The sequence below is a fragment of the Oncorhynchus tshawytscha genome, linkage group LG29 (assembly GCF_018296145.1).
Source record: "Oncorhynchus tshawytscha isolate Ot180627B linkage group LG29, Otsh_v2.0, whole genome shotgun sequence".
NCBI lineage: Eukaryota > Metazoa > Chordata > Actinopteri > Salmoniformes > Salmonidae > Oncorhynchus > Oncorhynchus tshawytscha.
This window is the reverse complement of record NC_056457.1, coordinates 21,458,385-21,475,017: the sequence shown is the minus strand read 5'-3', so window position 1 is coordinate 21,475,017 and position 16,633 is coordinate 21,458,385. Positions and strand designations below refer to the sequence as shown.

Here is a 16,633-nt window from a genome sequence, read left to right as displayed (position 1 = left end):
CTTACAATAATGTTTTGTTTCTTGCTTGAACAGTCGCTAAGATTATATTTGGTTGTGATCTTTGCAAAATAACTATTTTGGATGCAGCAGTTGTTAGCTAGAATGATAACGCTCATTGATATAGGTTGTAGTTAAAGCTATCCAAAGAGCCATTTTACTGTGTCACATCCTGATCTGTTTCACCTGTCCTTGTGATTGTCACTGCATCTCAGTATAAGGCATTACTGCAGTTCCTGGTTCAAATCCAGGCTGCATCACATCTGGCTGTGATTGGGAGTCCCACAAGTTGGCGCACAATTGGCACAGCCTTGTCCGTGGTTGACTTGGGTAGGCCATCATTGTAAATAAGAATTTGTTCTTAACTGACTTGCCTAGTTAAAGGTTAAAAATGTTTTGGTTTTAAAACATGTTCCAAGGTCAAATAAACGCTCTCAATGCGAATCACTGTATATTGAATACATATTGGCTTATAGAGCAAAAAACTATTCTAGATGTCGCAGTAAAAGTATTGTAGAGAATACTCATTAGAGCCTGTACAATCCATATATGGTGTCATTTCAAGGTGCACTGAATAATATGCAGTGTTGCTGGCATTTTACTCCACCCATTCCATTGGCCACAATGTAAATCCACTGCATATGGATTACATATGGGTTTATTAGAGAAAAATATATTATTTTGTGCCGATGTAAAAGTGGGGTGGGGGAGTACTCAGTAGGGTCTGTAGAATCAATTTATGGTGTAATTTAATGGGGCTCTGAATAATACAAAGATTTTCTGGACTTTTACTGTGGTCAAACAGCTTGTTGTGTGTTGTGCCTGGTACAATTATAGAACTGTACAGGAAAAACGATTATTTGTGCTGATGTTTCATTCTTAACTGTTTTCTTTCAGTAATTGCAGTGACTTTATTTAATCAGAATCCAAGAAGTTATTTGCGCGGAAGTGTTATGTAATGATAATGCAAGTTGCTCCCTCTCTGGATCTCAACATTATTTTTTATATATATATCCTTTTCTGAGTGACTGAAAATGTATGATGTCGAAAATGTACATGCATTAAGGATTTGGCTCTTGAATCTTTCCTGCAAATAGGCCCACCTATGACAACTTTTTGAAATACTTACCACTTCTCTCTGAATGGACTTCTCCCATTCATCACGATTCAATGTTAACACCATTATTTGGAGTGGTATGCCTGAAACCTCCAAAATTTGCCTCATCTGAAGAAACACATTTGAGTGTATCCTTGCTTATTTCTACTTAAACCTCTCCAGTTACACACTGCTCATCTGATTCGGTTGTCATAGAGCTTACAATTTCCTCATCTGTTAAACCTCTACCACAACATTTAGTCTCTAAGTGGTAGTATTCCTTCCCAATATCTTATTGTCAGATTTGATTGTGCTGCACCACTGACATTTTCTCATACGAACTATTGGCTACATCAGGATGAAAATCAGAAGCAGGATCTTTATCCTCAAACGTGTGTGCATTTTACATATGTGGAAGTCTTCTTTGAGCAGTTGACATTCTCTCATTTAAACTCTCCACAGGCAATAGGTTTTGAACCCGAGCTTCATTTACATTCTCTGTTTGTACCGTTTTGCTTCATTTCACCCTGTTGGTCACTAGCAATAGAATGTATAAAGGTGTCACAGTCATACAGGTATGACAGTCCCTCATTGTTATTCTTAATAATCACCTGCTGATAATCGGTACACTCTTAGGAAAAAAAGGTGCTATCTGGAACCTAAAAGGGTTCTTCGGCTGTCCCCATAGGATAACCCCTTGAATAACCCTTTTTGGTTCCATGGGAACCCTTTTGGTTCGAGGTAGAAATAACTCTATTGGGTTCCATGTAGAACCCTTTCCCCAGAGGGTTCTACATAGAACCCAAAATAGTTCAACCTGGAACCAAAAAGGGTTCTCCTATGTGGACAGCCAAATAACCCTTTTGGAACCCTTTTTTCTAAGAGTGCTTTTGGCACTTCCATTAGCACAAGCAAGAGTGCATGAAAGTCGTGGATGGAATGGTATTTTATTTCACACTAGAGTAAGATTTTTTTAAATAAAGTGTTAAAGGTGTTTTGTTTTTTCAACTGATATTCAACACAAAAACTGTAAATTAATATAACATGCAGGATTAAATTAAGGCATTACAAGAAAGACAGTGTAATAACCAGCAGGCTGTTCGACACAGCCCCCCCTGAAAAACGGAACGTATTTGCTTAGTAGAACCCTAACTGAGTAATTGTGATAACATACCATTCTAAAAGGGTAGCTGTCCATGGTGCTGATATGTCTCACAGTTCAAATGTCAACATAAAGCTTCCTATGGCCTACCTTCTTGTTCAAACTCACCTGTTTTGATTTCTAGAGACTACTGAGTAGACTGTATCGTTTTTCCTGTACAGTGCTATAATTGTACCATTTAGTGTCCATGTACCACACTTTATGCTGTTTGACCACAGTAAAAGTCCAGCAACACTCCGTATTATTCAGAGCCCCGTGAAATGGTACCATATACAGATTCTACAGACCCTACTGAGTCCTTCCCACCCCACCTTTCTTAAACATTACATTTCAAAATTGCATCTCTGAACAATAGCACCAGTAAATAAACAAGAATCATACAATCAAAATTATAAGTTATTATTTAAAATATTGATTGTATATTTTTTACCAGTAGGCTATTATGTTCTTGACATGAATTTACTTAAGCTCTTAGCATTTCTCAATGTGCTCCACCTTATAATATTTGTTATCTTATATAAAGTAGTAATTCTCTTTAGTTTAGATTTTTCCCACATGCAGTTATAATATTCTTTCAACATAAATGTAACATTATGCACTATATGAAGCTGCAAAAAATATTGATTTCGATTCATGCACCTAGCGTTTTACCGTGGACTTTTATTTTTTAAAACAACATATGAAAACCGGAAGTCTTAATGTGGATAGGATCCAGCTGGTGTTGCTGTCATGACGCTAATATTATCATGTGACAGCATGGGCAGAACCATGACTCCAACAGGGTCACCATAGGGATCAGCCAATGAAGTTGAGCCCTCCTGATGACCCGGTTCCAACACAATGAAGTTGGAAGTCCCACCCAGTTGACTATATTAAAATGGTGGAAGTCCTCAATGGTGCTGCCAATGCTAAAACAGCCGTTTGGCCACTAGAGGCCTCTATGATTCTCTATAGTGTGGACCACTGAGGTGAGGACAAGCAGTTTCCTTCAGACAAATTTTTTTTTAGGTGAGAGCGATCCCGTTTGTACAATGTAAGAATTTTATAGAAAGACATAGGTTTGATAGGTTTTTAGAAATTCCTAGGGAAAGTGATGAACTGATGAGTTTGCAGACTATTCACATCAAAACAAAAGATGGGAGCTGTGATTTCATGCAACTCCGATACAAAATAATTTACATTGTAGGTTAGGAAAGTATTTTTGCTAACCCTAACCCTTTTTCTAACCTTAGCCTGAGCCATGTTAATTCTCCTAACCTGCTGCGTAAATTATCCTAACCTGCTGTCATGACGTTGGCCTGGGGGGTAGGTTTATGACAGTCATAAATACCTCTTCCCCCCTTTTTCCTCTCTCTACCCTACTGATGTTACATTTGCAAAAACCTTGGTTAACATAGAGATTCTGGGAACATCAGAAGGTGGGGGGAAATGAACTATATTCGGGTAATCCGAACAATTGAACATATGCGGTGGTACTTAATGAATATGATGTCAGTTCGGTTGTCATCTGAGACATTCTCATCAATGATAAGATGACATAAACTCTACAGTGAAAAGTCTACACATCAGAGTCATCAGATTCACATGGAATTGTTGTTCAATTTAAATGTTTGAATATGAAATTATTCGTGATGGGATGAAATGTGATTTTATCTTGTAAAATTAGAGATTTGGGTTTTCATAAGATAGCGCTGCTCAATCTGTGGCCCGCCCCTGTGAAGGGACATGGGCTATAAAACTTTTCAAACACGCCCTCCTCTCCCTTCCTATATAAAGCCTTGACAACAATATAACCTCCTGTTCCGATGATGTGAGGACGACGGTCCGATGTCAGAATGGTTCAGATAATAACTACAGAACGAAGCCAACATCAGCGTGAGCTTGGATGCGAATGGTATGAACTTTGAACTCTTATTCACTACAGAAATGATACCTCATAGCCGTTGAGTTAGCAACAGCAGATGCAACGAGGGTTAGGAAGGAACAGACAGAGTGTCCCGTCTATCACCCAATGATGTTACTACAACGTATCCAATTGACAACCAGAGACACTCTTCAAAGGACTCGGTTTGGCATCACGGCCTTCCATCTACCACCAACCTACCGAAGCACAGCTCAGAGTAAATATTTATTGCATTTTCCTTTTCCAAATGGGCGGTAATTTAGAATGCATCAGATACTGTATTTACGATAGCACAGCTTCTCCCTGTGTCCCTCAGTAGTCCCGCTCTTTCACTCAAACCCAGCCCTTTTCCTTTGTGTAACAAGCTGTCATATCTGTTCCACCCGCTAGGGACGTTTTCCTTTATGACGTAATTTGTAATCAAGTTATGATTTAATTATGTGTATGTGTAATTCTGTGTGATTAGTTAGGTATTTTGTAAATAAATCATTAAACACAATTTTGCATTGCTGATTCAAATTGTTAGCCAGGGTTCGTGCAGATAACCAAGAATTGACAACTTTCAGATGAGACTGAATTAAGATGAGGATTAATATTGATTGCTATTGATGTAAAATATTACTAGGTCTTTAAGAGTTTATTCGGAAGATAACAACTCTATAAATATGATTTCGTGGTGCCCGACTCTCTAGTTAATTACATTTACATGATTATCTCAATCAGGTGATATAAATTACAGATAAATTATTTTATAGAATAGCATGTCATATCACTTAATCCGGCATAGCCAAAGACGCAACACTGCTATGAAAGGTACTCTGGTATCAAGAAGTAAGTGGGTGAAAAAAAGAGTGTTTCCTATTATGTAACCGGGTAGGAACCATGCTTTCTAATTATGTTTTGCAGGGGACCTTAATTAGTGCTTTACATGTAAAAGGTATAAAAGCCAATGACTGTATATATTAAACATGTCTCCTGTTCTCTCTGTGTGCATGTCTGTCTGTCTGTGCTTGCACATGCACTTGTATTACTATCCTCGCGGTTAACGAAATACCAAAAACTCCCCACAAGGATAGTAAAACAAGGAATATTCTTCCTCATGGGGACATTTCCCAGGTCCCCCGAGGAAAAAGGTTATTTTAGGGTTAGGGACAATAGCGTTCAGAAGGCGATATGCGTTCAGAAGGTATGTTTTATTTGTATCAGTGTTTGTTGATTTTAAGGTTGACAAAATCCAAATGTTTAATGCTTCGAAAGTCATTCCACTGCAATAATGTTTTCAAATGGTTGCTTATTATGTTGTGTTTGGAGAGGTTTTGATGGAGAGGTTTTGACGGTTTTGGGGTCCAACAAGTTTATTGTGAGCACCTTCCCTAAAGGTAATGTCCCCAGCCAAAAAAGAAACATCCCTTTTTCAGGACCCTGTCTTTCAAAGATAATTCATAAAAATCGAAATAATTTCACAGATCTTCATTGTAAAGGGTTTAAACACTGTTTCCCATGCTTGTTCAATGAACCATAAACAATTCATGAACATGCACCTGTGGAACGGAACATGCACCTGTGGAACAGCTTACAGATGGTAGGCAATTAAGGTAACAGTTATGAAAACTTAGGACTCTAAAGAGGCCTTTCGACTGACTCTGAAAAACAAACAAATGAAAGAGTTCCAGGGTCCCTGCTCATCTGTGTGAACGTGCCTTAGGCATGCTGCAAGGAGGCATGAGGACTGCAGATGTGGCCAGGGCAATAAATTTCAATGTTCGTACTGTGAGACGCCTAATCGTCCTCGCAGTGGCAGACCACGTGTAACAACACCTGCACAGGATCGGTACATCCGAACACGGGACAGGTACAGGATGGCAACAACAACTGCCCGAGTTACACCAGGAACGCACAATCCCTCCATCAGTGCTCAGACTGTTCGCAATAGGCTGAGAGAGGCTGGACTGAGGGCTTGTAGGCCTGTTGTAAGGCAGGTCCTCACCAGACATCACCAGCAACAACGTCGCCTATGGGCACAAACCCACCATCACTGGACCAGACAGGACTTGCAAAAAGTGCTCTTCACTGACGAGTCACGGTTTTGTCTCACCAGGGGTGATGGTTGGATACGTGTTTATCGTTGAAGGAATGAGCGTTACACCGAGGCCTGTACTCTGGAGCGGGATCGATTTGGAGGTGGAGGGTCCATCATGGTCTGGGGTGATGTGTCACAGCATCATCTGACTGAGCTTGTTGTCATTGCAGGCAATCTCAACGCTGTGCGTTACAGGGAAGACATCCTCCTCCCTCATATGGTACCCTTCCTGCAGACTCATCCTGACAAGACCCTCCAGCATGACAATGCCACCAGCCATACTGCTCGTTCTGTGCGTGATTTCCTGCAAGACAGGAATGTCAGTGTTTTGCCATGACAAGCAAAGTTCCCTGATCTCATTCCCATTGAGCACGTCTGGGACCTGTTGGATCGGAGGGTGAGGGCTAGGGCCATTCCCCCCAGAAATGTCCAGGAAACTGGGGTGGCAGCGTAGCCTAGTGGTTAGAGTGTTGCAACCTGTCGGTTACTAGTCCAAATCTTGAGCTATCAAGGTACAAATCTGTCGTTCTGCCCCTGAACAAGGCACTTAACCCACTGTTCCTAGGCTGTCATTGAAAATAAAAATTTGTTCTCAACTGACTTGCCTAGTTAAACCTGCAGGTTCCTTGGTGTAAGAGTGGGGTAACATCTCACAGCAAGAACTGGCAAATCTGGTGCAGTCCATGAGCAGATGCAGCTGGTGACCACACCAGATACTGACTTTTGATTTTGCCCCCCTTTGTTCAGGGACACATTATTCCATTTCTGTTAGTCACATGTCTGTGGAACTTGTTCAGTTTATGTCTCAGTTGTTGAATCTTGTTAAGTTCATACAAATATTTACACATGTTAAGTTTGCTGAAAATAAATGCAGTTGACAGTGAGAGGATGTTTCTTTTTTTGCTGAGTTGATTTATTGTTTATTCGTAAGTGTGCAGTAGATAACTGTTTAAAATGTTCTTTCATTCAGAAATTGTCACTGTTTTTGTTAAGTTTTGAACTGGGCCAGTAACTAGGCCTAGTCAGTGAAAGCACTGTGTAACACTTTAGAAAGTGATAGGGCCATCCAGTGAAAGTATTGTGAGATTTCTGTATTTGTACATGTCAATCAGGATTTTACTGTAAACATGCAAACTTAAACCTGAATTATATATTACATGATATTTGTGTGCCTGTAACTTTCTCACTCATCATTATTCACGATACATTCAGGATTATCTGCAACCATGGTAGCATCCACAGTAATGTAGAAGTGTTTAGAAAGATTCTATTCTTATTTACAATAAAAGTGACTCCAAAATTACACAATACATTATTTACCATTCATTTCTATTGGGCACAAAATAATCTGAAACACCACCAAAACATTCAACACATTTGTAGTCACAAGCTTGATGTAGTCATTGCGTGCTATGAATATGGGAACAAATACTTAACCACTATGTACAAGAAGTGTACAAGAAGTGCTGTGTACAAGAAGTGCTGTAATGCCTATGGTTCATCTGATATGGATGATAATACCCTGAAATTAAAACTGACAGTCTGCACTTTAACCTCATAGTTCTGGAGTACAAAGCCAAAACAACAACAATGTGTCCCAATACTTTTGGCACTCACTGTCTATGATTGTAGCTCCACCTTGCCACAGATGGAATTTTCACCATATTGCTTACATTTATCCAACCTGGGTGTAGGTAGAGACTAAGCGAGGCATTTTTCTGGACCGAGTCATAACAGGTATTGGAAAATGACTTCTAATTTGTATCTTCATCCAATCTTCAGGCTAATCTTCACAATATTGTGGAATGGCAGGGAAGCGAACCCAGGTTGCTGGTGTGAAAGGCAAACACCTTATGCATCAGCACCAATTTTTATTGGGCTCATAGAGGGAGGATTCCTACACTGCTCTCTCCAAACAGTAAGCCACATCCCTGTGTGTCAACTATTCAGCCCCCTCACACATCCTGGGCCGTGCGTTCCGATGGCCAAATGGTCACCAACCCACTTTTGACACCAGTGTAGCGAACCTGGGTTGCTGGTGTGAATGGCAAACATCATACGCATCATGCCAATAGGGTTTAACCCACTTTGTGGGAATTGTAATGTGTCTCATATTTAGCTAGAATATTTTTAAGTCGCCTGTTATTAAATCACAAATCACTCTAGGTATAAATTCAACAATGGGTGGATCTCAATATTAAATGTATTTTTATCATTTCCTTCAACTAAACTGATCTGAAAACAGGTAGGTGAAAGCTAAATTAATTCCTGATAACTCGTTCCTATTCATGAATTGAGTTCGAGTTTCGAACAGGCCTGTCCGGCCAAACCAGTTAAGATGAGGAAGATGTGACATGGAGAAGAAGCCACTTTCTACTGTTGATATGGGCCCCATGTTTACCAAATTATCACATCAATTGGATACTACGAAATTGGGGAGAAAAAGGGGTAAAAAACTATGTATATATCAAGTGTAGTGTTCCATTGAGACCACATGGTGGCCATATCGGAGAGGCTGGGACTTTGATTATGATGATGACTGCAGATCATGAGAGTGAACTGTAGGGCCGCCATATGTTGGCCATTGTAGAAGGATTGTAAACAGAATCAGTCTAACGCTTATTAGCTGGTGAATATGATGGTGTACGTCAAGAAAATATAATACTTACACTTTTATTCAATTATAGGTCAGTCGCTTCCTCATGCTGCTGCCACAACGTAAACACAGCCATGTGACAATTCGGAGCTGCGCGCAAAGCTTGACGCACCCACTGGCACTGGTCCCACGATTAGCCCGAGCTGGTACCAGTGGCCACTGGCCAACCAACGTGCATGCGTACTTGTCTCTCCATTGTGAAGCGTGAACTCATCAAATCCTTTCTGGGAACGTCTGCATTTGCATTATAATACGACCTTCCTTGTTTCAATTGTGGATTTACTCTTGCAGTTTGTTGTCGTTTGAAATATCAGCGCGTGTCATAAGCTACCCAGAAGGGAAGGCTACATTTTATGCCAAGTGAATCGCATTCTGCGCGGTGTATTTTTTTGTCAGGTCTAAAATATCCGATCTCAAGCGGATAACTTTCATCAACACACGAGTTGAGTTTAGGAGCACATTAATGCGTACAGTACACGGACCTACTTGCCATAAGGACATCTGTCAGAATCCGAATAATGTTTTTGCAGTGATTGTTTTGGTATCATTTACCACACTTCCACTGTTGCCAGTCTATCTAGCACGAGAGTAGCCAAAGTAACGCTTTTTAAAAACGATTTAATGAGTCCAGTTGTTTAGAGAATTCTAGAAAAATATGGGAAGCACAGCAAATGACTCCAAGAAGAGAGACGCGAAGACACCTAGAAAGAAGAGGACGCTTCGATTGAACATGCCCGTAAGTTTTTGTCTTCAGACATTAATTGGGGCGAAATGATAACCTATTTACTATTTATGTTCGCTCTGCTCTGAAGTTGGGCATGTAGCCTACATGTGGGCGGGGTTGTGGTATGTGTTTCCTTCAGTGAAATATACTGTTGCAACATTTTTTTGTTCTCCATAGTGTTTCTTTTGAATGTGTATACAATATATCCGCGGTAAAGAATGCCTGGCTCGGAATCTGTGGCATATGTCATGCAGAAAATAGATTAACACAACACACAAGCTTAGTTATCTCCATATTTATGGGGTTAGCCCAGTTGTTTGCGTTGAGATTCCTGTCTTCATGCTGAGTGTAGGTTACATTTTATGAACCATATTCAATTTATGTTAAGTCCATGACAAGAAATGTACATTTTACAGCATGCACAAAGCCTTTGTCTCTTTTCAGGGACATTATAATAATAATAATATATTTTCAGGGCCATTCTAATAATAATAATATTAAATGTATAGCCATCATGACATAACTCGGTAGTAGTATACTCTTTCACAGCTTCCTCTTCTGCTGTAGGAGAGAGAATGTAACATCTGTATTCAGTTTGAGGTCAGCAGTCATCGTGAGTCATTCCAAGTCAGTATGATATCAGCTAGACCAAAGGCACTGCACATATATCCTGTAATTACATGTTTAGGTGACAATAGTTATTGGAGATACTAGGGATCATGCCTCATGATGTGAATACTAATAGGCAATCGATATCATTACTCACATATTCATGTGCACACACAGACACATACATTTACTTATGTGGAGATATATGCTGTCATTATTGTCAGTGATCTTGCTGTTATGCAAAATCCCAGACCTTGAGAAGAGGGATGACCTTCAAATCAGTGATGCTGATGTTAAGGCAAATTCACATCAAGGAACATTCTGTGATTTAGGGCCCTTCCTCAAGGATCTCCAAACTCACCATGTGTTATAAAGGAAGTGGTCACAGACAGTTTATAACCAATGACCTGCTGGGCATCCATCTGCACTCCCTCAACAAGATGGTGTTTTATTTATGGAGCAAAAGAGCAGAAGGCCTGATTCCAAATTGACAAGGCTTTGCTCTTTCTGCCCTTGTGGCCTGCTTCTCTGTGATCTGAAATGGTTGTCCTTGTAGAACTACAGTGTAATTAATGTACAGTAGATCACTTCATCTCTACATTTTGTATACAAAGCTCTGCTGCACAAGCTTCGAACATATCTCACTTCTCTATTAAAGTTAAAAAAATACGGGGCACCAAACCCGCTCACAGGGTTGGTTAACTCTTGAGGTCCTTTGTGTCTCTACCAACCTAAGTAAATCAGCCTTCAACTTGAATACACCCCATGTTTAGAATAATTTACAAACCTCCTTACATCTTGAACCCCTGGTGCCAATAGGTCAGTTTAGAACACAGCTGAGGGATGAATTCACTGAGGTTTGCAAGTGTTGTGGTTGATTGTGGTGGGTTATTAGTGTTGTGGTTGATTGTGGTGGATATTAGTGTTGTGGTTGATTGTGGTAGTTTATTAGTGTTATGGTTGATTGTGGTGGGTTATTAGTGTTGTGGTTGATTGTGGTGGGTTATTAGTGTTGTGGTTGATTGTGGTGGGTTATTAGTGTTGTGGTTGATTGTGGTGGATATTAGTGTTGTGGTTGATTGTGGTAGTTTATTAGTGTTGTGGTTGATTGTGGTGGGTTATTAGTGTTGTGGTTGATTGTGGTGGATATTAGTGTTGTGGTTGATTGCGGTGGTTTATTATTGTTGTGGTTGATTGTGGCGGGTTATTATTGTGGTGAGTTATTATTGTTGTGGTTGATTGTGGTGGGTTATTATTGTTGTGGTTGATTGTGGTGGGTTATTAGTGTGGTGGTAGATTGTGGTGGGTTATTATTGTTGTGGTTGATTGTGGTGGGTTATTAGTGTGGTGGTAGATTGTGGTGGGTTATTATTGTTGTGTTTGATTGTGGTGGGTTATTAGTGTTGTGGTGGTTTATTATTATTGTTGTGGTTGATTGTGGTGGGTTATTAGTGTTGTGGTGGTTTATTATTGTTGTGGTTGATTGTGGTGGGTTATTAGTGTTGTGGTGGTTTATTATTGTTGTGGTTGATTGTGGTGGGTTATTAGTGTTGTGGTTGTTTATTATTGTTGTGGTTGATTGTGGTGGGTTATTAGTGTTGTGGTGGTTTATTATTGTTGTGGTTGATTGTGGTGGGTTATTAGTGTTGTGGTGGTTTATTATTGTTGTGGTTGATTGTGGTGGGTTATTAGTGTTGTGGTTGATTGTGGTGGGTTATTAGTGTTGTGGTTGATTGTGGTGGATATTAGTGTTGTGGTTGATTGTGGTAGTTTATTAGTGTTATGGTTGATTGTGGTGGGTTATTAGTGTTGTGGTTGATTGTGGTGGGTTATTAGTGTTGTGGTTGATTGTGGTGGGTTATTAGTGTTGTGGTTGATTGTGGTGGATATTAGTGTTGTGGTTGATTGTGGTAGTTTATTAGTGTTGTGGTTGATTGTGGTGGGTTATTAGTGTTGTGGTTGATTGTGGTGGATATTAGTGTTGTGGTTGATTGCGGTGGTTTATTATTGTTGTGGTTGATTGTGGCGGGTTATTATTGTGGTGAGTTATTATTGTTGTGGTTGATTGTGGTGGGTTATTATTGTTGTGGTTGATTGTGGTGGGTTATTAGTGTGGTGGTAGATTGTGGTGGGTTATTATTGTTGTGGTTGATTGTGGTGGGTTATTAGTGTGGTGGTAGATTGTGGTGGGTTATTATTGTTGTGTTTGATTGTGGTGGGTTATTAGTGTTGTGGTGGTTTATTATTATTGTTGTGGTTGATTGTGGTGGGTTATTAGTGTTGTGGTGGTTTATTATTGTTGTGGTTGATTGTGGTGGGTTATTAGTGTTGTGGTGGTTTATTATTGTTGTGGTTGATTGTGGTGGGTTATTAGTGTTGTGGTTGTTTATTATTGTTGTGGTTGATTGTGGTGGGTTATTAGTGTTGTGGTGGTTTATTATTGTTGTGGTTGATTGTGGTGGGTTATTAGTGTTGTGGTGGTTTATTATTGTTGTGGTTGATTGTGGTGGGTTATTAGTGTGGTGGTGGTTTATTATTGTTGTGGTTGATTGTGGTGGGTTATTAGTGTTGTGGTGGTTTATTATTGTGGTGGGTTATTTGTGTTATTGCTGTATCCTGCAGTAAAAAAAAATCTGTTTTATTGATTTATTGAATTATGTTTGAGTGTTGTTTGTTCTCAGTGCACTATTGCAAATGAAACTATGTTCTCAATTGGACTCCCCTGAATAAATAATAACTATAGTAATGGTGTACCAAGCTCACTAGAGAGCTACTAAGATGGAGGGAAGAGGGCTTTATTGGATTAGGGAAGAGAGCTTGGCTTGGAATTAATCCATATTCTTCAGCTCTTCTTCTTGTTAGGTTGTTTTTGGACAGGGCCTATATGTGCTCCAGATCACTGACCTTTGGCCATACCCTTCAGACAAGCTTGACGAGTTCTACAGGTACTTGTGACGTCCAAGGACTCTCACACCTGGTAGTGATAAATCAAATCCAAATCAAATTTTATTTGTCACATACACATGGTTAGCAGATGTTAATGCGAGTGTAGCGAAATGCTTGTACTTCTAGTTCCGACAATGCAGTTATAACCAACGAGTAATCTAACCTAACAATTTCACAACAACTACCTTATACACACAGGTGTAAAGGGATAAAGAATATGTACGTAAAAATATATGAAGTAGTGATGGTACAGAATGGCATAGGCAAGATGCAGTAGATGGTATAGAGTACAGTATATACATATGAGATGAGTAATGTTGTCACGTTCGTCGTAACGAGACCAAGGCGCAGCGTGATAGACAAACTAACAAAACAATAAAACGAACGTGAAGCTATAAACACTAGTGCTGACACAGGCAACTATACATAGACAATAACCCACGAAATACCCAAGGAATATGGCTACCTAAATATGGTCCCCAATCAGAGACAACGATAAACAGCTGCCTCTGATTGAGAACCAATCCAGGCAACCATAGACATAAAATCACCTAGACTAGAAACAACCCCATAAACATACAAAAACCCTAGACGGGACAAAAACACATATATCACCCTCGTCACACGCTGACCTAACCAAAATAATAAAGAAAACAAAGAATACTAAGGTCAGGGCGTGACAAATGTAGGGTATGTAAACATATAAAAGTGGCATTGTTTAAAGTGGCTAGTGATACATGTATTACATAACGATGGCAAGATGGTATAGAGTACAATATATACATATGAGATGAGTAATGTAGGGTATGTAAACATTATATTAAGTGGCATTGTTTAAAGTGGCTAGTGATACATTTTTTACATCAATTTTTTCCATTATTAAAGTGGCTGGAGTTGAGTCAGTATGTTGGCAGCAGCCACTCAATGTTAGTGGTGGCTGTTTAACAGTCTGATGGCCTTGGGTATGGAAACGTCATAGAATTCCATTGGTCAGGAATCTGATGCTCAATTATTATTGGTGATGACAATAGATGTTCCCACCATTTCAATCTATCTTATCTTCCTTTGTGCCACTATGCTATTTCTATGACATGCCAAGATAAATGTACAAAACCAAATGCCCTACATTTGTGGAAACGGTATGAAGCTCTGCCCTGTTCTCATAGACATGGGAAATGGTTTCCTTTTGTGTTTATCGTTGAATAACAACAACAAAAAACGCCATTTGAATAGGTCTTCCTGCGTATCCCCTCTTCCATACGTGTAGGTCTACTTATAATGTCCAACTGTAGTGCAGTATGTTGTTGACCAAACAAATGCAGTAGTGTTGATTTTGAGAAGTTACACACTGATTTGTGTGATTCACTGTTACGTTAGATTGCCTCATATTGACTCGGATGCCGTTAAGCCTGCTTGACACAAAAGACAAGGTCACTCTTGGGTTTATGTCAGTTCTATAGTGTAGTCGTAAAGAATTCCCCTCTTTCTCTATCATGTGCAATGCTGGGCAACGGGTTTTATACTTGACACCAGACATGCTTAGGAGACAGTAGATCACCATACATCCCTACAACTAGTGATAGTAATCTGATTTGTATTTTATCCATGCAGCTATTTTTGAAATACCACTGGCACATACATTTAGCCTACAACATATCTGAGGTATGTTAATTTGCAGGGGTATGCTTATGTGGTTTGTGACTGTGCTGGGTGGATATGGTATGGCTCGGATTGGAGGGGAAGCACTGATGTGTCTCACAATGGAACATGTTGGCAACGTTTACTCTCTTTGTTTTCTGCTGCTGGTGATTTTAAGCTAGGACCAGACAGAGAAAGGGTTATATTCCTTATTAATTGTGATGATAACAGTATTGATCAGGCTTTGCACAGTGCTGTTGTATGTTTGGAGTGGAGTAGTCATTTTGGTAGGAGCATGGGTTATCTCCAAATCATCAGTTGGTCAATATTTAGGCTACTATTGACAGACTGATGAATCGGATGCAAATTTCAGGAGACGCCCATTTTACATTTTGTCTGGATAAAAATGTAGATGTGAATTTCACCTTTTGCTCATTTTTACATGTTTTCGTTATTCTATTGAAAGGAAAAAACTTGTTCTAATAGAATGAATGCATGTACAGATTTACTTCTCTGATCATACAATTCTCTGTCATACAGTATAAAAGAACATATCAAAAGTACGTTGAAAAATAGGTACATGACTGTATACGTACATATACGCTCCCCATGGACAATGAGTCCACAATGGACCATGGTGACAATAATCACCTCTCTTTTGTTGTATTGTGTCTTGACAATAGGCCGGTGCAGTGTTTATGGCCGTGCCTCTGTGCAAATACTTGTGTAAATTTGGAACATTGTAATGTTGATTCTATGTTGTTGTTGGGTTAATTTGCATTGGAAAACATTTGACTTCACAAAATTCTTGAGTTTTTAAATATTTTTTTTAAAGGGGTGTGTGACAAATCCTTTTGTAAAGAGACATTTGAAGTTCAGGGACTCTTGCCTGACCAATCAAGCGCCCGCTGAAGTTCTCAAAGCGAGTGATGGCGTTCAATTACAATTGATAATGAATATATGTTGTACTGAAAGGCTGTAGGCTATTTTGTAATCCAAGGTTTTGTTTTCCACACCCGCTGGTATTCCTGTCAGTTCCATTTTAACCAACACAGTGAGGTATGTATGTGTAGCAGATGACGCAGGGGGCTTATCTGCAACTTCCTCTTCCTCTGTCTGTGTGCGGAAGAGGAAATGTGTTTGTCTGTATAGACTTTACGGAAAGATGGACTCGTTTGTTTTTTTTCTTACAGATGTTAGCAATTATATTAGTTTCTCATTGTGTTTTGGAGCGATCATTTCTATTTTGAGGTATCTTATTAATGTAATGTGCTTGAATGTATTCTTTTTACGGGCCTGCCAACTAATTGGTAGTTTAGTCCGTTAAGGTAGCATTAATGCGTTGGTTACATGCATGATAATAGCATGTACTTACAGGATGCAATTAAATAAGATGTCATATGGAGGAAATTGAGAACTCTGGATTAGACAATTATGGACTATTTGACTAATGGGAAATAATATTGTATGTTCTCATGTTGTAGAGGTTCAAAACAAGGTCAAGGTTGTGCCATTTATACTTAGCCTGGGGAATTCAACCTAAAATCCCAATGGAGACACATGCATCTTGTTGGAATGTTCAATTTGTCCTGGACAAAGATTCCCATGTAACTACACATCATGAGGTACAGTGATGCTATTGGGGCAAAAAAGTTACAATGCATCATATTATTGGCTCCCGAGTGGCACAGCGGTCTAAGGCACTGCATCTCAGTGCAAGATGCGTCACTATAGTACCTGGTTTGAATCCAGGCTGTATCACATCCAGCCACGATTGGGAGTCCCATAGGGGGCGCCTATATTGTATTTACTTTGCCACCAT

At 39.5% G+C, this 16,633-nt stretch overlaps 1 protein-coding gene across 5 annotated transcripts in view; it reads left to right on the top strand.

Moving 5' to 3' along the window:
* The first annotated feature begins 8,949 nt into the window (after positions 1-8,949).
* The window catches only part of LOC112233576 (5'-AMP-activated protein kinase subunit gamma-2), a 102,882-nt gene continuing 95,198 nt past the window's right edge, over positions 8,950-16,633 (top strand). For 2 of the 5 annotated variants that reach the window (XM_024401316.2, XM_024401315.2), the window contains exon 1: positions 8,952-9,630. In XM_024401316.2, the coding sequence (XP_024257084.2) occupies positions 9,550-9,630 (81 nt within the window). In that variant the 5' untranslated portion in view covers positions 8,952-9,549. Of the gene's footprint in view, positions 9,631-16,633 lie in introns of all 5 variants that reach the window. The other 3 variants (XM_042308414.1, XM_024401313.2, XM_024401314.2) reach the window with 3 other exon arrangements.